Source organism: Chenopodium quinoa, unplaced genomic scaffold (genome assembly GCF_001683475.1).
Source record: "Chenopodium quinoa cultivar QQ74 unplaced genomic scaffold, ASM168347v1, whole genome shotgun sequence".
Taxonomy (NCBI): domain Eukaryota; kingdom Viridiplantae; phylum Streptophyta; class Magnoliopsida; order Caryophyllales; family Amaranthaceae; genus Chenopodium; species Chenopodium quinoa.
Genome location: NW_018742810.1, coordinates 583399 through 611201, shown reverse-complemented (window position 1 = coordinate 611201; position 27803 = coordinate 583399). Strand labels below are relative to the sequence as shown.

Genomic DNA, 27803 nt, shown 5'->3' with positions numbered 1-27803 from the left:
CCTCGCCATTTGAAAACCATCTAAACCCACCCAATTACCAACCCCACAACCTGGAAACCAACCCCAAAATCTAAAAATCAATCCAACTCACCGGGGTCTAGTTGCTGCGATTACCTTTAGGAGGTGGTGCTGGTGGTTGATTGTTGTGAGGGAGTTGTGGTGGTCAATTTTCGGGTGAGTTGTTGCAGATGGTCATTGTGGCTACCGTGATGTTTTGTAGGGTGTTGTTTGTTGTTGTAGTTGGTGCGACTGCTGAGATGGAGTGGCTGGTGGCAAAGGATTGGTGTTAAGTGAGTTAATTGGGAAGTGGGTAAGGTAGTAATTAGGTTTTTAAAAATGGATTAGCCATAAAATTAGCCTATGAAAGGGTTCTGGTGGTGGGGATGGGGTGAGGGTGCGCCGGAGTATTGTAATGGTGGTGGAGGTGGGGTGGTTTAAGTGGTGGCTACCATTGAAATGGGTAAGGAGGATTTCGTGGGTGAGAGCTTGTTTTGGGGTGAAGGGGGGTTGGCTGTTTTTGTGGAAGGTGGGGGCTGCTTTGGTGGAAGGTGGTGGCTGTTTTGGTGCTAGTGGTGGCCAAAGGTGTAAGGTGGTCAAGGGTGGTGAACGGAGGTGGAGCTTTGGGTGGTGGTAATGGAGGAAGATGATGACAAATGGTAAGAGGAAGGAGAGGGAAAAAGATGACCAGTTGTTTAGGTAACCGGTCATTTGGGTTCATTTTGGGAAGATGGGGTATAAAAATTGGATTAATGAGGAATAATCAAAAGGTGGAATTAATATGGGAGAACGGACAAAAGGTTGGATTATTCTGGTTAAATTTTCCTAATAATAATAATAATAATAATAATAATAATAAATATTGATTCATAAATAAAAAATCAAAATCTAATACTTGTAAATACATGACAATTGAATCAAATTAAAACATCCTTTCAGTAGAGCTACGAGCCTACGATCATTGTTGCAAATCGTACATTGTTCATACCCTCTTTTATATCGCTATAATTTATAGCCTTCTTCGACGAGGGGGTCTATCGATCTGTTGTATTCGTGAATAAAATTTCCGTTTGATTCATTTGATTGTAATCTAAGGATTAACCTCTTTTTCGATCCCGAATAAATCTTTACCCATGAAATAAGTTATTATACTATACTAAACTCCAAAAACAAAAACAAAAACAAAAACTAGAACAAAGCCCACCATAGGGGCACTTACTACGCTCAAACCCACTATAGGGGTACTTACTATCTTCAAAGATTGTAGATTTATTGAATTCAATAACAAAATCATAAAGAAACTAAAGGAAAAGGGTCGGAAATAGCCAAATTTCCGGCCTATGAAACACTTTTTTTTTTTAAAGAACCCTAAGAGGAGACGACTAGGTTTTTTTTTTTTACATGCGTTTTTATTATACCTAAAGTAAGTTTATATTATCTCAAAAAAAATTGCCCAAAACTGATGATGTACAATAAATTACTGTACACATGTACCCCAATATATGTAGTATACCAATTACTTAGATACTTACCTTTCGAGCCCCACCAACTAATTTGCTTGAAAATAGGAAGATTTCCTTATTACCCTCCTCTACTCCCAAATATTGACCTGCGGAGATGAATTGACTTTGTAATACGGTCACATAGTAGACAATTATTTGAAGACGAATCCTGAGGAGGGAGTAGGATATTAAATATGTACTCCGTATTGTATGTCATGTGCTAAGCCTCAAAAAATGTTTCAAATGTCAATGGTAGAGACATAATATAAGGATGACAATTAAGTAACTTGTTCGTATGATCAACATATTGCATACAAGTATTTAATGACTCTCAATATTTTATGGGGTCTTTCATTAAACTTAGGCAGTTAGGCATGCAGCGATATTAACGTAAACGTAATATATTTTGTATTTATTGATGTATTAACAAGCCCACCATTCTATTTATTCACAAAAAAAAAAAAAAAAAAAAAGTCCATGTTAAATACGTGTCTGGACCGCACCCATAAATTAAGAGAGAGTCAATTTCACAAGACCAAAGGAGGTCCCATCCCAATATCCCATCCCAAAACCATATGACAATTGGAGGTTTAGCCACTTAGCCTTATAAAGTGTTTGACTCTCAAACTTTTATTAATGTAGGACGCTTACCTGTGTTATTTGGTAGGATATACTTCAACACTTCCCCTCACAATTAGGGTCCCTTTAAGTCAAGGATCACATGATCTAATTCAATTTGGCCCAGAATACCTAATGCCATTAAAAGTCCCAAACCATGGGCCTGACAATACACTCAAGCCATTAAAGGTTCCAAACCATAGTCTAACTCTGATACCATGTCCACCATTCTATAATTTTTATAGAAGTTTAGAGCATAGTCTTTCTATTATTCTCTTAACCAATTAATGAAAAGTAAAGATGAAAACCCTACCAATATCTTAAAATATTACGTATATATCATCAGGTAATATAAGGTGTATGGGAATTCTTAATCTGTCGCTTAATCTAAGTATCTAACTCTTAAAATGTGACCAAATTATCAGGATAGTGTATGTTGTGAATATGTGATTATCATTAAAAGGCACTCGTAATAAGTAGGTGTATTGCTTCCTACCATTAGATGATTAGAGCATACAATAATCAATGTATGTTTTAACTAAATTGATGTGTACCGAGAACTAATTTAGTTGATTATAGTCTAATAGAGAGGTACCCAATAGATTTGAATTCGAATAACCTGTTTATATCATTAATAATGTTGCGACTATCATTATTACTAATACTTTCATAAATATATTTTATTTTATACTATTTAGAATTTTCGTTCAAAGGTACACAATAATTCTATTTATAAAGTAACATTTATTAGTTCTAAAATAATTGATTAATTGATGATAAAGAAAAGTACTCGATTAGTCGTATACACTGTAACATTAATACATTATTGAGTCACAAATTAAACAATTACCAATTCTTTGTAGCATAGAGACAAATAATTTACTTGTGTACTGAATATCATCCTTACAAAAACTTGAGCTGGCTGGGTCCATCATACTAATCATACCCCAGTCAATCGACGTGGACAGCAGCTTAGTTTTTATTTAACGATGGAAAATTGATGAATGTGAAATTGGAACTTCAAGCATTGTCTTTTAAAGTAACTTATATTGTTTAATTTCAATGTAAGCATATGTAAATCCATTCAACATGAATTTGTGGTAAGCCCACTATATATTTATCCGTTCTCGTGTCAAAAATCCTAATTTCAACAATCAGCATAAACTTAAACGTTGAAGAGGGAATTAAATAAGATTATATCCATTAAATAAGATTAGATCCATACCATTGGCCAAATATTTTTAACTATTTAATATAAATTTTAGTTGGAGATGCACTACATGCCTTCAGCCTTGTGCCCACACGGCCACACTCTTTAGTCTTTACCCAAATTCACTGCATGACATAAGTGACCGGTCAATATGCATCTTTAATTTAACTTCAACTTTGTCTTTTTTTGAGCACCAACATGCATGCATGCTTCGTTACAATAAAGATTATGATTGTCTAATTTTTTTAAAATAAACTAATTAATTAGTGTATGGAAAAAGAAAAAAAAAAAAACCCTTCGAATATACTTAAATCTTTTGAACTTTTTTGATCTTATGTTGTTTGAAATTAGTTGGACATATATTGGTTAGTAACTATATGGAGTATTTTGTGCCGATGCACAATTAATAGTTTATATTTTAATGAAATTATTATGTAGTAGTTACAATTACAACTCGCATATTTTGGTTACTGGCAATTTTTCATCGCTTTTTAATTGCATTATATTATGTGAAAGTGTGAAGACAGTTTTGATTATTATGCAATGCTAATTCAAATAAATCACATCATTACAAGAAATAATTCAGCTTATGCCCATTCAACAATTCATATTAAGTTTACCTTTATAGTGATTTCTTCCCTCAAGATGCTACCAAACATAGAAATGATGGTGTGGTCTACACTTATTAGTTTACTTATATGTCTAAATGCATATTATAGTGAAGAATTATTACATAATGGATATTAAAGTGTAATCATATTAAATACTCCGTATAATGAGTTTACAAGATCGAGTAGAGTCTTCGAAATCATATATGTAATTTAATTACGGTTAAAAATATTGTATAATTCACTATTGGACGTTATATTACGAATAATAGTCACAAATTTTGGTATACGAGTTGATCCGATTAATGGAGACTTAACAACCCACTTTTTATTGCACACAATGATACAAGCAACTAGATATGTCTTGATTTGTGGTAAATAGTAATAACAATGTTATATTAAATTATTGATGGCTAAATTCTTATTTTTTATTTTAAGTGCCACATGTTTAATACAGAGTAATGTATTTTTTTTCATCAGATCAGACGAATTGAACATAAATTTAATGTGTGTAAAATTAAAAATAGCTACTAGAAAATCCATTTCTTTCTTAGTGATTTGGTAATGGAGACACCTTTTTCTCAAATATTTTGAAATGGTATGTACAATTTCCTTATCATAATCCCCTACAAATTAAATTCATATGTTTAATTTCAATATTATAATTATTAGTTATATTTTTCATTAAATTAGACGAATTGAACATAGTGTTAATTCATGTATTAATTAGCTACTAGAAAATCGATTTCCTTATGTAGTAATTAGGAAAAATAATGAAGACAAGTTTTTTCAAATATTTTGAAATGTTGTACAATTTCATTATCATAAATTCATAATCCCCAATACAAAAAATTAAATTCACATGTTTAATTTCAATAATATGAATTATATATTATAATCATATTTTATTCCGTAACAAGACACATTTTTTTTTAAAGTTTCTATTCGGTCTTTTTTTTGGTTGGTAAGGAGAAGGACCCTACTGGGCCGGAACCTCTCACAGGTCCTCCCGGCCCGGGTTAGCGGGTTAGGCACTTTAGGAGTGGAGGGGAAGGGTAAAGGAATCCTCACCCCAGAGTGCCTCTAGTGGGGTTTGATCTCACAACTTCATGGTTGTGAGATGCAAATCTTACCACTAAACGAAGCGATGCTTGATTTTTAAAGTCTCAATTCGTGACCTCTAGCATTTTCCAAAAAAAAAATTAAATACGAAGTACAAAACACTCGTATTGTACGAGGTAAGAAATACATGCAAGGTGGACGGTGGTGAATGGTTGAGAAACAAGATGCGATAAAAAAAAATAATACGGAGTACAAGTAAGAGTAATACTCCAAAGTCTCCAATACTATAAATTTAACTTCTCAAACCAACCCAAAACCCAGGAATCTTCCTTCTTCACCAGTATTTGATCACTACTTTTCTTCATTTTCTCTCTCTTCAACCAACAATTTTTAGAGAGATAAAGATAGTGATTGAAACAAATACTATAAAATAAATACATTAAAAAAAAATAAAAAGCTCTTTTTTAAATTTCCTTTTATTTCTTTTTGACTCTTTGTGCTCCCAAACAGTATTATATCCCCATTTCTTCTTCTCTTCTTCTTCTTCTTCTTCTTCTTCTACTTCTTCCCCTGTTTATCAGCTAATTTTTCAGGTAATTTAATTTTTTTTGTTTATGTTTTTGTTTTTCTCTGTTAAAATTCATATTGGAGTACTAATTACTACTTTTGTTGACTTTAATTTTTATATGTTTTAATTTATGGGATTAAATGATTTATGATTCAGGAAACTTACAGGTCCAAACTCTGAGGAAGATTCTTATGATTAATTTTGGATTTCTGAAAACAAATTTCATTTATTTCTGTTAATTTATACCTTTGTGAATAAATTCCCCTGAGAATATACTATTTCTTGAGCTGTTTAACTTTTTTAGATTTTGATCTTTTCACCTTTTATTTTATTTTAGGCAACAACCAAATCTTTTGTAATTAATACCCAAAAAAAATCATATTCCTTTTAATCAAAATCAATCTGAATTTTTCAAGAATAAAAATTACTCACTTTTTATTTATGAACATCAGCTGACTTGTTGACTAAACTTTCAAAGACTTCCTTCACTTTATAACCCTCCAACTTTTATTGTTTTACAAGTTATAATTATTTCATATTATTATTAGAGAAAGATAAATAATCATTATAATACTAATGTTAATTGGTTACTATTTTTGTGCAGGAGGTTAATTAAGGTTTTGTAAAAATGTTGGAAAAAATTGAAGAATTTGACTTTGAGAAAGTGATCAAGGAGTTTGAAGAATTAAGCAAGAATGCAGGAAAAGTACAGGAGGAAACACTGAGGAAGATTCTAGAAGAAAACGCCGCGGCCGAGTATTTGCAACAAGTAGGCCTAAATGGAAGAACAGACTTTGAGAGTTTTAAGCAATGTGTTCCTATTGTACATCACAAGGATTTAAAACCTTTTATTGAAAGAATTATGGATGGAGTTTCTTCTCCTATTCTTACTGGAAAACCTGTTTCAACTCTTTCTTTGAGGTACTATACTCAGCTCATTCATATGGTTGTCTAGTTGTTTATATATTTTAAGTGTTTCGAGTCATTGTTGTTAGGGTCGGGATCCTCTCTAGGTACTATACTCAGTTCATTCATCTGGTTCTTTAGTCGTTTTATATTTTAAGTCTATTGAGTCATTGTTGTTAGAGTCGGGATCCTCTCTAGGTACTGTACTCAGCTCATTCATTTGGTTGATTGATTTATTGTAGCTCTGGGACGACTCAAGGGAAGCGAAAATTTGTACCATTCAATGATCAGCTCTTTGATAATACTATGCAAATCTATCATACTTCTTTTGCGTACCGAAACAGGTAGATATTTTTTATTTCTATCTATAGAGTTGCAACTTAGAAAGTAGTTAGAGATTAGAGTATTATTTGCTTGATTATGTCAAGTATCTGTTCACTTTTTAGATTTGATATTTAATTTCTTTGAGATTCTTTACTTTCTATGGAGTGTGGATTATCCATACCTACTTCGGAGTGTCAAGTATCCGACACGAGTATTATTAAGGCTCAATGTAACAGTTTAGAGTAAAATTGGATTGGGTTACATATTTGACGGCTCAAATGTTGTACACTTTTGTTTTGGTTGCAGAGAATTTCCTATAAAAAATGGAAAAGCGCTGGTTTTCCTTTACAGTAGCAGACAGTTCATTACTGAAGGAGGCCTTCCTGCTGGAACTGCAACAACGAATGTTTTTCGCCACCCCAAATATAGAGAGTTAATGAAGGGTATCCAATCCCAAAGTTGCAGCCCTGATGAAGTGATTTTCGGGTCTGATTTTCATGAATCATTATACTGTCATCTCCTGTGTGGCTTACTAAACTACAACGACGTCCAAATCATTTCATCAACATTTGCTCATAGCCTTGTTCAAGCATTTCAAACATTTGAACAAGTTTTGGAAAATCTTTGCTTTGATATTCGCTTTGGAAGTTTGGATGAGAAAGTCACTGATCCAATTACTCGTGCTGCTATGTCCAAACTGCTAAAGCCTAACCCTGAGTTGGCTGACATGATTATTGAAAAATGCTCGGGTTTAAGCAAATGGTATGGCCTTATACCAGAGCTTTTCCCAAATGCTAAGTATGTTTATGGGATAATGACAGGCTCTATGGAGCCTTACATTAAACAATTAAGGCGGTATGCTGGGTGGTTGCCTTTGGTCTGTGCTGATTATGGGGCTTCAGAAGGCTGGATTGCAGCAAATGTCAACCCAAGATCACCTCCTGAAGAGGCCACCTTTGCTGTTCTTCCAAACATTGGATACTTCGAGTTCATTCCTTTGAACGAGACTAGGAATGGAGGTGCTGAACCAAAACCTGTAGGACTAACTGAGGTTAAACTTGGGGAAGAATATGAAATCATCCTCACCAACTTTGCAGGTATGATAATCCTTGTAATTATTTTTATTATGGTGTACAAACCGATATTAATGCTACTTCACTTGTTTTATTCAAATCCGGCTAATTACTTATAAAGACCGTACGTGTCATCCCCATTATGGCCATTAGACATTACGAGTAGTTGTCTAACTAGTTACACAAATAGACTTGTCGCGTTATTTGGTTACTCTGGGACCAATTCTTTTGTTGTATTTCCTCAAAATTTAGAATTTAGCATTTTGTTGATTTTGAAGATATTAGGCTGATAGCAAACAGCCTGTAGAAAAAGGGTTTATGCTCACTAATCATATTTCCACTATAAAGATCAAAGTCATTTATAATGTTCAAACACAGTACATACACTTGGACACTTACGTTTGGTTAGAGAATATATTGGACTAGTCACTCCAAAACATAAAGAAAACCTTATATTATGCATCTAATCTAGATTCTAGATCTAGTTTAAATTCACGGACCATAGTATATTTGTCAAATTTAATCATCTTTATGTGGGAATATCATAGTCTGATGATGTCTTTGTCCAATAGCATGTTGTTGTTGCTTACTGGTGGAATCATAGTCTGAATTCACTTTACCAAAATTTTCCTGCTAGTTTTGATTAGCCTCCTATCCTTATTCAGGATCCCCTGCTTAGTTGTGCTCTGTATGGTGCAGCCAGAGGAAGATGGGGCCACAACGGTCGGGTGGGTTCCATTCTTCCCTTGTCATCACATAATAAATTCTTTCGTTTTACTTTTTGTGTACCATATATATGTCACTTATTTTAATTTGTCCATTTTAACGTATATGTGAATTTTAATAGGAAAGTGGTAGACTTGTAGGTCATAGGACTATGATATCAACCAACAAACTAGATTGCGGAATGACACACAGATGGTACACAAAAAATGGGATCGAAGATTTGTGTAGCATAGTGCCTTGCACATTACAGCACAGGATAGTAACAGTTAGAGTGCAGCCATTTCTTTAGTGGAGACCTTTATTATCCCAAAGAAGTCTAACATAATAATGTATAGCCCATCAAAAGCTTCTACAAGTTGATCAAAATAATTTATGAAAGCGCAGTATTATTAGTGTATGATTCTTGGAAAGATGCTTTGAAAGAAGTAAAATATTCCTTAAACCTTGTCTAAAATATACTTATCCAGCTGTGAATTCTGACTTTTTTGCTATGCTTTTTTTTATTTTTTCTCTCAATTCATGATCCAAGCTTATGATTTATTTATTGGTTGATGAATAATCTAAGTTTGTTTTCTTGTCAATTTCAAGTCAACATCAATTTCCTAGATATATTGTTGATATTTTAGTTCATAACATACTTTAAAAAAATGCTCAATGTCCCTATTATACTTGCAGGCTTATATCGTTACAGGCTAGGAGATGCTGTCAAGGTAATGGGCTTCCACAACTCCACTCCTGAGCTGAAATTCGTATGCCGTCAGAACCTTATGCTTAGCATCAACATCGACAAGAACACCGAGAAAGATCTACAACTCGCCGTGGAAGAAGCAAGCAAGTTACTGATAGCCGAAAAGATAGACCTGATTGATTTCACAAGCCATGTAGATGTAACCAAAGAAGTAGGCCACTATGTCATATTCTGGGAGCTAAGTGGTGAACCTGATGAAAATGTTTTGAAGGAGTGTTGCAACTGCTTGGACCGATCTTTTGCTGATGCCGGGTATGTGAGTTCGCGCAAGGTTGGAATGATTGGACCACTTGAGCTTCGGATTGTGAGGAAGGGAACCTTCTATAAGATACTGTTGCATTGCTTGAGCATGGGGAATACTCTTAACCAGTTTAAGACACCAAGATGTGTTGGGTCTAACAATAAGCCACTCTTACAAATTGTGTGTAATAATGTTGTTGAAAGTTATTTTAGTACTGCATATTAGTAATTTAGAGTTATGTGTATCATCATCATTCATCAGTGTATGTTTTTAGTAAATGTTGCTTAATGTTTTTCTCAATGATAGAATGGAAGCTAAGTTTTATTATTTGGTCTTCCATGTTCCCTTTTAGCCCTATTTTATTACATTGAAATTATTTTAATGGTCAAAATTGTGTTTTGGCATGTATGTTAATAAAACTGTTGCAATTATTATAAAACAAAAATATTATTTAATACATGGATAATAATTGTATATATTGTTCCTTTTTGGCTGGATTCAATTGGATGAATTTTTGGCAATGTAAATAATTTTAATGACATTTAATGTAGGTAGAGTGATGAGGTGGACTCTTTCTTGAAGTAGACTATCTTTGGTAATGTAAATTATTGGGAAGATTTTTGGTAAAACTTAATCCATCCCTAACATGCTTATAAATAAATTGTTAATTAAAGAGTGGAACATACACAAAACTATTCCTCCTATTTTCTCTCCTCTCTAAATATTTCTTACTTGTTTAAATTGCAGTCACTTTTTGCTTTGAGTGCGCAATTTAAAGCATCATTGTCTTTTTTATTCTATCATGTCAGACTATCAGGGCAATTTTGTTTATAAGGTACTCAGTTTATTATTATTATTTTTTGAAAGAAGGTACTCTCTTTGTTTCATTAACATTAAAGTGATTAAATTGTGATTTTTTATTTGGTTGATTCTAAATAATTTTTTAATTAGTCTTAATTGTACCTCTTATATTTATGAACATGACATATGGAGTATCATTTCTTTTATTCCAGTTTACTTTGAGAACGGTAGCAACATTTTTCAAATATTTGGCAATAGTGCATAGGATTATTAAAGTGTAGGGCCTGTCAAATAATATTCTCCTTAAAGAATCATATATTATTAAAAAAAAATATGATCATTACTAAACCTCAACCCTCAGGATAGGGATCAATGATCCTTGCCCCAAGTACAATCTCATGACCTCAATGTTTTTGGATTCCCTAACCAACTTCGTAATTTAGCCTTGCTTGGCAACTTATTTAGGGAGCACTTGTAAAAAGAACAAAGTTTGAATGCTTTTCATGATATGAGATCAAATTCTCACTTATACTAGTCTATAATTATTGCACAAGTTTTGGGCTTGGAGTCATGTCTTATTGCACAAGTTTTGGGCTTGCAATCAAATCTTTATTTTTTAAAACTTCAATCAAGTCTGTAATTATTGCACAAGCTCTTAACATTTTTGATCCTATTAATCCAATTTCGATTTGGGCTTGCAATCATGTCTGTAATTATTGAACTAGTTTTGTAAAAGATTCACATTTATAGTCTGTAATCAAATCACATATTTTTTCATTGATAGTTTGTAGCCATTTAAGTAGTTTTCCCATGCTTCATTTCATATTATAATAAAGTATTTTGACCATTAAATGAGTTTTCTTCCTCTCCAGCACATGATTACTCATATGATAGTTTTTTTTTTTTTTTTGTTTAACCATTAAACGAGTTTCACCCTGCTTCAATTCACATTATTATAAAGTTTGGAGAGCATCAAAATGAGTTTTCCCCCTGACCATTACACGAGTTTCACCCATGCTTCAATTCACATAATTTTTCAGTATTGTAGCCATTAAATGATTCTTCCCTCTCTTCGTCACATGATAGTTTTCTAACAATTAAAAAAGTTCCACCCATGCTTCAAATCACATAATTTTTCAGTATTGTAGCCATTAGATGAGTTTCTCCATCCCCTTTCCCCCACTTCAAATTATATTATTTTCCATTGATAGTTTCAAACCAGCATCAAATTAAACGAGTTTCACCCTTGATTCAATTCACATTTTAATTAATTTTGTAACCATTAAATGAATTTCTCATCTTCAATTCACATTATGTTCGTTGATAGTTTTGTAAAAATTGCATGCTTTTCACCCCATTTTCAATTCTCCTTTTTTCATTGATAGTTTATAATTGTTGCTCGATTTTCTACCCCTCATCACTTCACTTTCCCCGTTTTCCTATGCTTATAAATGAATTATACTTTAGAGTACGAAAAATACACAAAATTGTTCCTCTTCTATTCTCTTAAAAATTCTCCACTTAATCGAGCATTTGTGAGTTTATCCTCTTTTACTTAAGTGCACAATTCGCTAGATCATTTGTTAAATCTTTAGAGGCAATACCTCTTTATGATTTAATGATGTCAAACAATCAAGTCAATTTTGCTTATAAGGTACTCTCTTCGTCCCATCAAGCTAAGACTAATAATACAATTATTTGTTGCTCATTTAAAATAAGTTTTTACATTGTCCTAACCATACCTCACATATTTAGGAATACGACATGTCCAAAATACAATGCCAGATATAGAATTATGGACTAGTAAAAAAGTCTTAAAAGTGGTAACTAAAACTTTAAGGGGTGCGTTTGGTATAGATATTATTGAAAATGGAGTGGAAAGGAAACAAATAAGAGGGAGGAAAAAAATTATTTAATACTTACCTTTCTATTTGTTTGGTTTAACCATGGAAATGAATCATTTAACCCTCCTTTTCTTTTTGTTGAGGAGGGTAAGGGTAATTGTTACCTTAGATTTTAAAGAGGTAATGATAATTGTTACTTAAACCTTCTAACCAAACATTTAGTAATGGTAATGATTTAATTGAATCCATTCTAACCCCAAAAAACACTATAACCAAACATGCTCTAAGATAAAACCCCGTCTACATAATTTACCACTCTCCATAACGAACCAGCTAAATATTGCTTTTTATACCTTCTTTAAGAAATTACTCACTTTTTGTTTAGAACAGTTAACTTGATGACTGAAACTAGAATGACTTATTTGACTTACTATTAATATTATGTAGGAAGGTGGTGAGGAAATATTGAAAAAAAATGAAGGATTTGACTCAGAGAACGTGATAAAAAATGTTGAAGTATTGAACAAGAATGCAGGAAATGAAGAATTTGACCCAGATAAATATATCAAAGAGTTTGAAGAATTAAGCAGGAATGCAGGGAAAATACAAGAGGAAACACTAAGGAAGGTACTAGAAGAAAACGCCTCAGCCGAGTACTTGCTAGAAGTAGGCCTTAATGGAAGAGCAGACGAGGAGAGTTTTAAGCAACGTGTTCCTGTTGTAACTCACAAGGATTTGGAACCCTATATTCAAATGATCATCAAAGGAGAAACAAGTCCTATTCTTACTGGAAAACCTTTTACTTCCTTTTCTGTTAGGTAATTAATTTTGTTCCTTTCAAAATTTCTTTTTATGCATCTATGTTAGGGTTGGGATTCAAGTAATGATCAAGAGGATTTTACTGTGTTTTTATTTTTTATGATGTTTTGTTGGTTTATTTTCATAGCTCTGGAACGACTCAGGGAAAACGCAAGTTTGTACCTTTCAATGATCAACTCTTTGATAATACTATTCAACTCTTTCGTACTACTTTTGCTTATCGGAACAGGTAAGGCCCCGTTCTTTTGGACTGAAATTTTCTAAACTGAACAGAATTGAAATACAATCAATTTTTAGTGTTACTGTATTAATTTTCTTTTTCATTTGAATTAGGCTAACATTTTGATCTCGTATTTAAAAACTTTTAGATTTTGACCCAATTCCTGTACCCATTGGCCTACCCCGTCCAATAACCAAGTCTATCCATAAGAACTCGAAACAAGTAATTCTAAAGCTAAATGAAACAAACAAGTTGTTGCATACTTAGTGTTAGTGACTTAATTTTTGTACAATTTGTGTGTTTGGTTGCAGAGAGTTTCCTATAAAAAATGGAAAAGCATTGATGTTCCTTTACAGTAGCAAACCGTTCTTAACTGAAGGAGGCCTTCCTGCTGCAACAAATGTTTGCCACCACCGCGGATATAAAGATTTACTGAAGAACATTCGTTCACAAAGTTGCAGCCCTGATGAAGTCATTTTCGGGTCTGTTTTCAATGAATCGTTATACTGCCATCTTCTGTGTGGCTTATTGAGCTACAACGAGGTTGAAAGTATTTACTCAACATTTGCTCATAGCATTGTTCAAGCTTTTGAAACATTCGAACAAGTTTGGGAAGATCTTTGCTCTGATATCCGATTTGGAATCTTGAACGAGAGAGTCACTGACCCAAATACTCGTGCTGCTATGTCCAAACTGCTTAAGCCTAACCCCGAGTTGGCTGACATGGTTACTAGAAAATGCTTGGGTTTAAGCGAATGGTATGGCCTTATACCAGAGCTTTTTCCGAATGTTAAGTATGTTTATGGGATAATGACGGGCACTATGGAGCCTTACATTAAACAATTAAGGCGGTATGCTGGGGGATTACCTTTGGTTTGTGCTGATTACGCGGCTTCTGAAGGATGGATTGGGGCAAATATCAACCCAAGATCGCCTCCTGAAGATGCCACCTTTGTTGTTATTCCGAACATAGCATACTACGAGTTTATTCCTTTGAAGGAGGCTATGAATGGAGGTGCTGAACCAAAACCTGTTGGACTTGCTGATGTTAAACTTGGTGAAGAGTATGAAATCATCCTCACCAATTTTGCAGATATGATTAATCTTTGTAATTGTTTTTATATATATATTTTAAAGTTGATATTTATTCAAGTCCGGCCAATTTCCTAACAGAGGATATTGATAGTTAAACATCCATATGGCCTTAGGTGGAGAACCTTTTTTTTTTTCATCGATCACAATAGATAAAAATGAAGTATAGTACGAAGCATCAGTGAATCATTCTTTGAAGATGTTTCAAGATTATACTTTATTTGATGAATAATAATCAAAGGTTTTATATTGTCTATTTGAGTCAATATATATATCAACTTCTTGTATTGTTGACACCAATTTCGTTCCCTATTATTATTGCAGGTTTATATCGTTACAGACTAGGAGATACTGTCAAGGTAGCAGGCTTCCATAACTCAACTCCGGAGCTCAAGTATGTATGTCGTCAAAACCTCATGCTTTGCATCAACATCGACAAGAACACTGAGAAAGATCTACAGGTGGCCGTAGAAGAAGCAAGCAAGTTATTGGTAGCAGAAAAGGTAGACGTGATTGATTTCACCAGCCACGTTGACTTAACCAAAGAAGTAGGTCACTATGTCATATTCTGGGAGCTAAGTGGTGAACCTGATGAAAATGTTCTAAAGGAATGCTGCAACTGCTTGGACCTATCATTTGTTGATATAGGGTATGTCATATCGCGTAAGGCAGGAATGATTGGACCACTTGAGCTTCGGATTGTGAGGAAGGGAACGTTCAATAAGATACTGGTGCATTGCTTGAACATGGGAAATACTCCTAACCAGTTTAAGACACCAAGATATGTTGGGTCTAACAATAAGCCCCTCTTCCAAATTGTATGTGATAATGTTGCTAAAAGTTACTTTAGCACTGCATATTAATGAATTAGAGTGATGTGTTTCATCATCCATAATAAGTGTATGTTTCAAGCAAACTTTGCTTTATGTTTTTTCTCAATGACAGAATAAAACTTTTGTTGTTTATTGCGTGATTTCTGTTGCATTCATATAAAACTTGCTTCCATTGATTCTCAAGAGTTTTTTCTCATGGTAAAAAATCAAAACATACCAAGATGGGCTGCATAGGCTATTCACTATCACATGGGTTGTACTATACAAGGCATATTGCACACTACAATTCATGGGCCGAGTCATCTCAAATTCTAAGAAGTATAAGTGTACTTAATTTAATTTTTATTAATTGATACTTGACGTTCCAGTTTTTCGTGACACATATGATGCTAAGTAATCGATTTTTGGATAGATTTTATAAGATAAAATTATTGCATAGAGTTTTATTATCGATAAAATTTTAATATTTCATATATACAAAATTAATCACAACTTTTAATAAATATCCTATAACTCAATTCTATTTCCATCATCAAATTCGTTTTAAAAAGTTCTTTAAAATAAGATCCATTTAAAATATATTTAATCACAAACATTTATACGTAGCTGGTCAAACCGTGTCGCCAACTATTACAAGATCAGAGTTACTTCGTCAATGCTATAGGGGTTACTTGGTCAGTGTTATAGTGGTTACTCAATCAGTGTTATAGATAAGGGTTACTTAGTCAGTGTTAGAGGTTACTCAGTTAGTATTACAGGAGGTTACTCGATCAGTTTTATAGGGGTTACTTTGTCCGGTCAAATGGTGTGGTTAGCCGCATACAAAATGCATTGTTATATATTTAATTTATTTAAAAAAAACATTAGAGAATCAGTAAATAAGTTTTAATCAATAAAAATAATTTTAGTTTGGTAAAAATACTTTCATTTCAGTGAAAATAATTTAAGTTCTATAAAAATGATTTGAAGTCAATAATAACATAGATATCTATTTACAAACAAAACTATACAAAGTACACTCTGATTAGGGGATTTTTATCCACCAATCACCGTCTGACAAGTGGACCAACCAGGTTCCGCCACGTGTCTTTCACGTAGGCCAATAGGAGCCTGCCACGTGTCAATTACAGATTCGTCCTCTGCGGACCAATTGAGACACGCCACGTGTCCACCCATGCCAAATGGGAAAACCGGCCACCAAGGCCCAATCCTGTTTAGAGGCCCGGTCAGCCCTAGGTTTACCCTAAACCTAGAGAGTGGCACGCTTCTCAAGACTATAAATACTCCTCTTAATCCTCATTAAGAGAGAGAGAACTCGAATAACACACGGATTATACATTAAACACTCTCACCTAGAGAGACTAAACCACTTTAATTTCTGTATTAATTACTCCTTAATCAGGTACTAACTTGACCGTTGGAGGCGGAGCTTTCAGGAGTCTCCGTTATTTTGCAGGTACAGGCGGCCGGTTCCAGTCTCGGTGTTGTAACTCTCCCGCAGGACATCAGAAAACCCCGAAACATTTGGCGCCGTCTGTGGGGAGAGTACTTCTGAGATGGCATCCAAGTCTGTACCGACTCCTGAAGAGAGACGTCCCCTAAACGACCCTCAAGTTCAGTCGGACCATGACACCGAAAGTGAATTTGAAGTGGAAACTCATACAGCTCCAGACGGGACCCTAAGGGCCCGACGTACCCGTCATACCGAAAGGAGGGAACGGGAGCATCTTCAAACAGGAAGCGAGCCAGCAGGCGCACCGCCTGCTCGGCAACAGCCGACTGATGGGTCTGCTCCCATCACAAGGAACGAACTCATGACCTTCATGAGGGACTTCAAGGGAGAGATTCAAGAGTTGATCAACAAAAAGTCGCCTGCTTCAGTCAAAGAGCAGTCGGCCAAAAAACCTTCCACTTCACTGAAGAGGAAGCCAGTTCAAGGGCGAGAGGCGACTCCTCATCCTAAATCCAAGAAGCGGGAGCCACCTGCTCTTGATTTCACAAAATTCCGTTATCCTACGGGAAATAGGAAACCTGTTCGTCACATTCAGGCGAACGGGTCGAAGAAAACATACACAGACGCTCGTCTGCTGTTAGAACAGAAGAAGAGTGACCGACTGTCAGAGTCGGCCTCTACTTCAAATTTTCAAGAAAGTTTACAAAATACCTCGATGAGGCATACCCAGTCGTATCATGAGAGTCAGTCAGGCGGCACCTCCCGTCAGTCAGGCTTTCATAGCGACCAGGCGGTACCAAACCTACCGTTTGTACCGCAACAACAGTATTTTATGCAGCCACCTCCATTTGGCGGACCTGCAGCAAAAAACGTCCAACCTATGGACTGGCAGCTACGGTTGCTTAGACTTGGTGAACAGCCGTCGGCCTTCTCCAAGGAAATTACTGAAGCCGCTCAGCCGGCCAAAGTAAAAAATGTACTAGTAGGCGCCTATGACGGCACTACTAACCCAGAAGACCATCTGATGGCATTCACCAACCTGATGTACCTTCAAGGGTTGGATGATCCCACTTGGTGCAAGTGTTTCCCAGCGACTCTCAAGGGAATCGCACAGCAATGGTTCGGCAACCTGCCGACTGGTTGTGTAAACAGCTTCAGGACGCTTGCTTACTTGTTTGCCTCCAACTTCGCCATGAACATCCCTGCGAAGAAAACGACCCTTGATTTGGGAACAATTCAGCAGGGCGAGAAGGAGGGGCTTCGTTCTTACATCAGGCGGTTCAACCTGATGAGAATACAGATTCAAGGGTTACCGGATGAGGTAGCTTATACTGACTTTTTTAGAGGTCTCAAAGACGGGTCTACCTTCAAATTTGATTTAGTTCGAAAAAGGGTGGCGACTCTTCAAGAGGCCTTGATTGAAGCAGAAGCATATATACAGGCGACTGATCTGTGTACGATAAAACAGTCGGACGGGAAAAGGTTCGACAAAAGAGAAGGACGACAGAAACAGTCGTCTAACAAAGATGAGAAAAGAAAAGAGGTCTGGTCGGCTGATTCCTCTAAACAGCCGGCCCAGAAAAAGAAAAAAGAATTCAAACCATACTCCCCAAAGTATGTGTTTAACAAGGATAACCAGTTTATCCTAAAAGAAATAAAGGGACGGTTCTCAATTGAGAAGCCGGTCCCCATGAAGGGTTCTGCAAACAACCGGAACCAAGACAAAATCTGTGCTTATCATGATGACGTTGTTCATCACACCAATGACTGCATCAGTCTCATGCGGTACCTAGACCGCTTGGCTGAGCAAGGTGATCTTGACACTTATGTCAAGAAATCTACGGGGAACACTTCCTCCAAAAAGCAGTCGGCCAAAAAGAATCAACAGGCCGACAGTTCTGATACTGATGAAGCAGTCGTCTACACCATTGCAGGCGGCTTCTCAGGAGGCGGCCCCACTATTAGGGGCAACAAAGATAATATAAGGCGGTTAGATGTAAATTCCGTTCACCAAGAACGGCCGTCCAAATATACATTTCCTGAGATTGTCATCACTAAAGAGGATCTAGGAGGGGTAAGGGGGCCGCATGACGACCCTCTCGTTATTGAATGTAAAGTGGCCAACCAGAGAGTTGGCCGAATCCTCATAGATACCGGGAGCTCCTCAGATCTCATCAGCAGCAAATGTCTGTCAAAACTGAAATATCAGACGGACTGCATACATCCGGCCTCTCACCCTTTAATAGGGTTTGGAGGAGGAGTCGTCCACCCACTGGGACGAGTAGATTTACCCATTCGCCTGGGCGAAAAAGGGGAAGGACGACACATGGTAGTCCGGTTCCTAGTAGTAGAGGAACTCTCGGCCTACAACATGATTCTGGGTCGACCAACCCTGAATAATTCCAAGGCTGTTATAATCCCGTCTCTTATGCTGCTTAAGTTTGAGAGGGATAATGGAACAGTCGGCTCCCTAAGGGGAGATCAGAGGATGGCCCGAGAGTGCTATCTCTCGGATGTCAAGCCCACTGTTATGGCCACTGGGTCAAGTGGAGAAAAAACAGACCTTGACAATGTCAAGGAGAGTGCGCCTGTTCAAGAAACAGGCGACAAAAAGAGAAAGGCGTCCCAGACAGAGTCCGCAAGAAAAGCAAGAAAATAGCAATCATTGGCAGAGGAGCGGCCGGATGAGTTCCGCCCTCAGCCGGCTGGTGAGCATGCGGACCTGATCTTAGACGACTCACGTCCTGACCGAACAGTCAAAGTTGGGACGACTGCTCTGAGAAACCTTGGTGACGACTTTCACAACCTATTGAAAGAATACAAGGACATCTTTGCATTTGAAGTCCATGAAATGCCAGGCATTAGTCCTGATCTGGCAGTACATAAACTCGCTGTGGATCCGAAAAAGAAGCCGGTACGGCAAAAGAAGCGGAACCATGGAGAAGAAAGAAGTCAGGCGGCAGCCACCGAAGTTAAAAAATTACTTGATGCAGGGTTCATTCGGCAATGTTACTTCCCAGACTGGGTTGCAAATGTGGTTCTTGTTAAAAAGCCAAATGGTACCTGGCGAATGTGTGTAGACTACACAGACTTGAATAAGGCGTGCCCCAAAGACAGTTACCCTCTGCCTAAAATTGATAGCCTGGTCGACTCAACAGCCGGCCATGCTTTGATGAGCTTTATGGACGCCTACTCTGGTTTCCATCAAATTCCTTTGTGGAAGAAAGATCAGGAGAAGACGGCCTTCGTCACTGATCAGGGGTTATACTGTTACACGGTCATGCCGTTTGGTCTTAAGAATGCCCCGGCCACCTTCCAACGTATGATAAACACTGTGTTCTTTGATCAACTTGGGAGAAATGTCGAGGCATATATTGATGATATGATTGTCAAGTCTAAACTTCAGACAGATCATCTGTCGGACCTCCGAGAAACTTTCGCCACACTCAGGCGGCACCATGTCATGCTCAATCCCAAGAAATGTGTCTTTGGAGTTGAGTCTGGGAAATTTCTCGGATTTCTCATTAATCAGAGAGGAATAGAGGCGAACCCTGAGAAGGTGCAGGCGGTCATCGACATGCAGTCGCCACGTACCGTCCGAGAGGTTCAGAAGTTAACAGGTTGTCTGGCGGCCTTGGGAAGATTTCTAAGCCGATCAGGCGACAAATGCCTATACTTTTTCCAGGCAATTAAGAAAAAGGCAAGGTTTGAATGGGGGCCGGATGCTGAGGCCGCCTTCCAGAAATTAAAAGTTCACTTGCATTCCTTGCCGAGGCTGGTCAGCCCTTTGCCCAAAGAGGATCTCTACATGTACCTGGCCGTCTCTGATCATGCGTTAAGCGCTGTGCTCCTTGCTGAAAGGGACGGTTGTCAGCTCCCGGTCTACTTTGTCAGTCACGTACTGAAAAATGCCGAGTTGAGGTATCCCCTAATGGAGAAATTTGGTCTTGCACTCTTCATGGCTGTTAAAAAATTGAAGCCCTACTTTTTGGCACATGCAGTCGTCGTGTATACCGACCAACCAATCAAGCGGCCCCTTACCATCATGGAGTCGTCAGGACGAATGATCAAATGGGCCATAGAAATTCAGAGCCTCGAAGTTACTTTCGAGCCTAGAAAAGCAGTGAAGGGGCAAGCCTTTGCTGACTTTATTGCAGAGATGACTCGTCCTCCTGACTCTCAAGTTCCAGACCAAGTCTGGAAGGTATATGTGGACGGAAGCTCTACTTCAAATGGTTGTGGAGCAGGCGTCGTATGTCAATCTCCAGAGGGCGACAGGTTCGAGTATGCTCTACGCTTCAGTTTTCAGGCTTCAAACAATGAGGCAGAATATGAAGCTTTACTAGCCGGGATCCGCATGTGCAAGGCGGCAGATGCAAGAAAAATAGACGCCTGTTCTGATTCACAATTAATAGTGAGTCAGTACAATGGCGAATACGAAGCAACCCATCCGGCCATGATCAAGTATTTACAGGCGGTCCGACAAGCAGTCGGCTCCCTTGAGGATTTCCATCTGGTCCAAGTGCCGAGATCAGAGAATAACCAAGCGGATGCACTTTCAAAATTAGACAGAAGCTCAACCTGGATGGATCCAATCAGGGCATATCTGACAAACGGTACCCTGCCGGATGATCATCAACAGGCGGCAGCACTGAAAAGACGAGCCACCAATTTTGAAATGATAAAGGGAGAACTTCACAAAAGGGGGTACCTACAACCCTTCTTAAAGTGCGTTACTCCAGAAAAGGGACGAGAGATACTAGACGATCTCCACTCTGGTTACTGTGCTTCACATATAGGTGGAAGGACGCTTGCTCAAAGGGCAAGGCGCCAGGGCTACTTCTGGCCTACCTTAGAAGCTGATGCTATGGAGATGGTGAAAAAATGTGACAAGTGCCAAAGGTTTGGCAAATTAATTCACCGTCCGGCTACTGACCTCACTACCATTCATAGCCCACTACCGTTTGCTAAGTGGGGCATGGACATTCTGGGTCCATATACGCCTGCTACAGGCGGCAGAAGGTATATACTTGTTGCCGTTGACTACTTCACTAAATGGGTAGAGGCGGAGGCTGTAAAGGGAATTAAGACGAAAGATGTAATTTCATTCATTTGGAAAAACGTCATCACTCGGTTTGGGTTTCCCATGTCTATGGTTTTTGATAATGGTCCCCAATTTGAGACGCCTGTTCTCAGAAGCTGGTTGGGTGACCAAGGAATTGCAAACTACTTTGCATCTGTCGGCCGTCCACAAGCAAACGGCCAGGTAGAAGCCTTTAATAAAATCATCTCAGACGGTCTCAAGAAAAAGATTGAACGAGCAGGCGGCCTATGGGCGGATGAACTACCACATGTTCTCTGGGCCATTAGGACGACTGAAAAAGGGGCGACTGGAGAAACTCCATTCCTCCTAACTTATGGTGCGGAAGCTGTCCTTCCAATAGAACACTACGAGCCGACTCTTCGAGTAATGCTATATGACGAAGAGGCAAACTGGGAAGCCATGCGCCTGGCATTAGACTCACTTCCTGAAAAGAGGGGCAATGCTGTTTTGCGCCATGAGATCTATCGCCTGAGAATGACTAGATCATACAACAAAAAAGTACACAGGCGTCCACTCAAAGTAGGGGACTTTGTACTTAGAAAAATGGAAGCAGTTGGTAGGGCTAATGAGTCTGGCAAACTAACTCCCAACTGGGAAGGACCCTACCGAATCTATGAGGAAGTCAGGGACGGTACCTACCGTCTGGAAACACCAGACGGACAACCGTTGCCTCGAACTTGGAATGTAGATAACCTTAAAAAATATTTCTTCTGAATGATGTAAAGTAAAGAGCTACTTAATAAAGTTTGCACTTACTATTCAATTTTGTATTACGAGGGGCATGCCGTCTGTACCTTTACAGTCGGCTACTCTCCATTGAGTATTTTACTCACAATACTTAGCTAAAAAGATTAGGGCCTGGCCGACCCTGTGCCTACAGGCGGCTACCCTTCTTTTACTTAGCACCTACGTTCACCAAGAACTTACCAAGGCAACCGGCCGAATGATCAGACCAGGCGCCAAGCCACCTGATCAATTTACAAAACTAATACGACCTGTCCCAACATCATAGCAGGCGTCCGACGGCATCCCTCCGGATGAAATTCGTCGCAGAGAGCAGCTCCCTTTTGGGTGGAACATTGTTCTATAAACTAATTACACGGCACTTATACGACTGTCCCCAAGGGCAACCACGTAGCCGTTTTTGAGACAAGGATAACTCTATCACTAACCAAACCAGTGGTAGCAGTTGACGTCTGAGTCAGATGACCGCCTGTATTACTTGGGATAAATGCAGGGGGTACCTATTGAGTTAATAGCCAACAAACATTGGCGAATCAAGGGGTCTAGCCAGCCTACGCCGCCTGGTACCTCTACTTCTCAAACAAAAGTGGCGGCGACTGAGTAACTCCAACGTTAACTCATAGTCACTCCTTCAAACTTGGTATGGAACCTAAAAAGTTTGAGTCGTCCGCCTGTTTTAAACAAACAAGGGCACTCAAACCCCTATTCCTACTAGGTAACCTATTGAGTTAATAGCCAACAAACATTGGCAAATCAAGAGGATCAGCCGGCCTCCGCCGCCTGGTACCTCTACTACTCAATCTAGATTGTGCGAAGACTAAGTAACTCTTATGTTAACTTAATAGTCACTCAAACTTAGTATGGAGCCTAAAAGGTATGAGTCGTCCGCCTGTTTTTAACAAACAGGGGCTCTCAACCACTACTCTTGCTAGGTTAACAAATTACGAGTTAAAAGCCAACATTGGCAATAAAGGGAAACAACCGGTACCCGCCGCTTGTTATCCTACTTAATTCCTTGGCGACTAGGTAATACTATTTACTTGGTCAGACCGATTGAATAAATGGCCGACTGATCGCCCAGCTTGGAAACAGACAACCAGTCGTCCAGGGGCATAGGCGGACCATCCGTACCTGTCTACAATCGGCCATGCAAAACAGTCGATATAGTGTACAATGCAATATCAAATATTCAACACTTAGACAAATTTCAAGCAAAAAATGATTTCATTAATGAAGATAAAAATATTCAGAACCCCGGCCCCCTGGCCGGGTAAATACAAAGCAAACGGCACGCAGGCCGTGGAAAAAATACTTTAAGCTTAAGAAGGGGACAGTTCAGTATTAGCAGTTGCCGCCTGGTCAGCACTCTTCTTGCTGGACTCGGCTTCAGCTGCATCCTTTTTCGATGCCTTGCCCCCAAGTGGCACAAGCGCCACAACCGGCTCATCCTCAACCAAGGCTTCCTCCAACGCCTCGTCCTCAGCAGCCGCCAGGATCTCTTGATTATATATTTCAGAACACTGGCGGTACGTTTTTTCCCACGAGGCAAAGTCGGCACTGGGGAAGAGGCGGCTCCAGGTCATGCGCTGGATCTGGGAAGAGTCTTCAATCATCTCTCGGACGAGCTCTCTCTTCTCTTGCTCAGCCTTCTCCGAGAGCTCTCTCTTCTCTTGATCAGCCTTCTCCGAGAGCTCTTTGGTTAGACTCTTCTCCTGGGTCACCAGGCGTTCTTTTACGTTAGCCAAGGATTTTTCCATGGTATCGTAGGAGAGTATCTTTTGGCGGAGAGGTTTAAGCTCGGCCTTGAGGTTGGAGACGGTCGCCTCCAGCTCGCTGTTCCTCTTCTGGGCCGCCTCTAACTGAGCCCGGATAGCGGCGGCAGCCTGCGCCTGATAATAAAGAATATCAATTGTCAGAACTTCATTTTGGGCAATTTGAATCATTGCCTTATCACAGTTAGAGGCGGCCATAGCTTTTGCAGCCTTTACCTCTTTGTTTTTCCGATCAAGCGGCTTGCGAAGGCCGTTCACTCGGAGCAGGGCCTAAGTAAAAAGGGAACAGACGTTAGTTTCCAAACAAGATAACAGGCGTCCTGGAACTCAAATACAAAAAAGGCTAAGTATACCTCAGCAAGGACCCCTGCAATCCCATCAAGGTCAAGGGTGCCGACACCCCTGACCGCCTCCCTTTCAGATGGAGGAACTGCTTTGATCATGGACTTGGCTACCTCTACCAAGTCAGGTTCCTGAGGGCCGGCTGCATCAAGCGTAAAAAAGCAAGTTAGACCCAGTCAAGAAGAAAGAGAGTGAGTTTTTTCAAGTAATTGTCCATACTTCTAGGCGGCCCCGCCGAAGTTTTAGAAGAAGTGGCCGGCTGCTTTTCAGCCGCCACTGTTTTCCTGGAAGACCCAGGAGAGCTTGCAACAGTCGTCCTCCGGGCCTTGGGGTCCGGCTGTTGCGAGGAAGAAGCTCTTGGAGTGCCCGACTGAAAAAAAAAAAAAAAAAAGTTAGTATATGCATAAGCCAACTCCTAAAAGAGGAAGAGTTTCGAGGCCTACCAAGGGTGCCCCCTTGTTGGGGGAGTCGGTACAAGACTGTTGCATGAGAGAGGCCCGCAACATGGCCGCCGCAGTCTTGGATGCTGTTATTTTACTCATGGCGTCAGCTGCAAAAAATAAACAGCAAAGTTAGTAAAAATCTCAAGTAAACAAGGCGTGAAAAACAGAGTATTTGTCAGGCCGGCTACCTCTAGAGCACCGACTGCTGAGGCCACAGGCGGCCAAAAAGTACTCGTCATAGAGCCACTTAAAGCTCGGGACGCAGTTCAGGGGTACTTGCTCTCGTACCCCTGAAGTAGAGTTCACCCTAGTCTCTACTTTGAAGAGTCCTTTGTCTAGGATCTCTTTTTTAGCCTTTGGGGGAACAGGCGGCATGCTGCGGCCGCCTGCGAGAAGAGGCGGATCCCTATTCCACTTGTTAAAGCGTTTGTTCAGCTCCATGTCTGAACCCTCGATGATAAGGAAGGTGTTCCGCCAATCCTTCCATTTGTTCGCCTTACCTCTCGTCATGAGGTAGCCCCTGTGGCTTGTTAATTGATACCAGCCGGTACCGCCCAACTTAGGGGTCCGGCTGAGATAGTTCATGTGGGCGAAAGCCTCGAAGCTTGGCTCCACCCCGTACATTTCGCACCCGGCCACATAGCCGAGTACGTTTACCCAAGAGTTGGGGGCTAACTGCCATAACCCCAAATCATACCCATCTAAAATCCGCTGAACAGCCGGATGTAATGGGAAGCGCAGTCCAGCTTTGATGGCCGCCTCATAGCAGCCAAAGCAGCCGCTATCATAGCTGGTACCAGCCGGCCAGACGACAGTGTCTTCTGGATCCGGCACGAACAGTAAAAATCCGGGGCCCATTCTGTGGTTAGCTATAAAGCTCTCCACTTTGTCTTTCATGGCCGCGATCCGGCCCCGGGGTACCGTGCAGTAGTAGGGGGTGTTTTCCTCTCTGTAAGAGGCGGACGGCTCCGCCCAATGGCTCCCCTTCTCAACTGCATGAGAAAGCCTCGCCTCTTGTAGGCGGCTGTTTCTTTCTTCTGAGCCTGGAGAAGCGTGGCCAGAAGAGCTGGACTCGGACTCGTCCTCTGACGAGTCCGAAGAGGACGACTCCTCCCCTCTCCTAGAGGGGCCCGCCTCCTCTCCCTCAGAAGGAGCAGGAGAAAAGTTGGAAATATCAACGGTAAAATGGGAAGGGACCACCTTGCCCCCTCCCTCAGAACTGTCGGCTTGGCAGCCGCCTTGTTTCCTTTCTACATCTGGCGCTTGGTCAGATGTTTCACTAATGGGCACCCTTTGGGAGGAGCCGTCCGAGTTTGAGATCCTAGCAGTCTTCTTTGTTCTGGCCATCACGTTCTGCATAGACACAGATACAGTCGGACTTTGTATAAAGGGCAAAGATGGGTCCAGAAAAGGGCAGGCGGCACTCCTAGTCCTAGATTCAGCCGTCCCCGGCGACCGGCTGATCACTAACTTAGGTCGTGTCGTGTGCTTCCATGGTGCCATTTCAAAAAAAAAAAAAAATAATAATAAGAAAAAAATTAAGAATAAGAGAACCGACGGTTACCTGAACGAGTGACGACTGATGAAATTCTGAAATCCCTTGCAAACGGCTTGTCAGAGCAGGCGGTAGGCAACAAAAGTGTCAGAGCAAGTTCAGGGGTCCGAATGTTCTCTCGCGAAGTTCTCAAATGTGAAAAATGACCGAAGTCAGCACTTCCTTATATAGGCAAAGTGAGAAGGCGAAGGGTCGCTTCCAAATTCAAAATTTGGGCGGGAAAATCTCTCGGCCATTTGCAAGGTGACACCTGCAGCAGGCCGTCGCCTGTCACCATGCGACACCTGTCACAGGCGACACGTGACCAGTCACGTGCCACCTGTGAGGGGCAAATGATTAGGGGATTTTTATCCACCAATCACCGTCTGACAAGTGGACCAACCAGGTTCCGCCACGTGTCTTTCACGTAGGCCAATAGGAGCCTGCCACGTGTCAATTACAGATTCGTCCTCTGCGGACCAATTGAGACACGCCACGTGTCCACCCATGCCAAATGGGAAAACCGGCCACCAAGGCCCAATCCTGTTTAGAGGCCCGGTCAGCCCTAGGTTTACCCTAAACCTAGAGAGTGGCACGCTTCTCAAGACTATAAATACTCCTCTTAATCCTCATTAAGAGAGAGAGAACTCGAATAACACACGGATTATACATTAAACACTCTCACCTAGAGAGACTAAACCACTTTAATTTCTGTATTAATTACTCCTTAATCAGGTACTAACTTGACCGTTGGAGGCGGAGCTCTCAGGAGTCTCCGTTATTTTGCAGGTACAGGCGGCCGGTTCCAGTCTCGGTGTTGTAACTCTCCCGCAGGACATCAGAAAACCCCGAAACACACTCGATATGATATCGTATGCCTAAATATCCTACATTATCATAATGAATTATTTGACCATATTTAACATTTAAGTAAAAATGTTATCTTAAAATTTTATCAACTATCTAGACATTGCCCGGGCACAAAACTAGTCACTAATAAATAAAGTCGGTCTCGCAGCCAAGTCACGAGACAACGACACTTGGCATTTCAGTTTTTCGCCAAATGTCGAGCCATGTAGGCGACAAATAGGTATTATTGTGACATGTATGATGCTAAGTAAGCGACTTTTCAATAGATTTTTTAAGATAAAAATGTTATATAGAGTTTTATAATCAATATATTTCTAATATTTCAAGTATTCAAAATTATCATAACTTA

At 39.5% G+C, this 27803-nt stretch overlaps 2 protein-coding genes across 2 annotated transcripts; both read left to right on the top strand.

Annotated features, from left to right (window-relative positions):
* Positions 1-5340: 5340 nt before the first annotated feature.
* LOC110725177 (jasmonic acid-amido synthetase JAR1-like) lies at positions 5341-9965 on the top strand. Its single transcript, XM_021904655.1, has 5 exons — positions 5341-5590; positions 6170-6486; positions 6714-6815; positions 7102-7892; positions 9270-9965. Exons 2-5 carry the CDS (start codon positions 6194-6196, stop codon positions 9806-9808), a joined length of 1725 nt encoding a protein of 574 aa, XP_021760347.1. The 5' UTR covers positions 5341-5590; positions 6170-6193; the 3' UTR covers positions 9809-9965.
* Positions 9966-12162: 2197 nt separating this feature from the next.
* Positions 12163-15324, top strand: LOC110725063 (jasmonic acid-amido synthetase JAR1-like). Its single transcript, XM_021904535.1, has 5 exons — positions 12163-12207; positions 12676-13046; positions 13175-13276; positions 13579-14354; positions 14678-15324. Exons 1-5 carry the CDS (start codon positions 12163-12165, stop codon positions 15220-15222), a joined length of 1839 nt encoding a protein of 612 aa, XP_021760227.1. The 3' UTR covers positions 15223-15324.
* The last annotated feature ends 12479 nt before the right edge of the window (positions 15325-27803 follow it).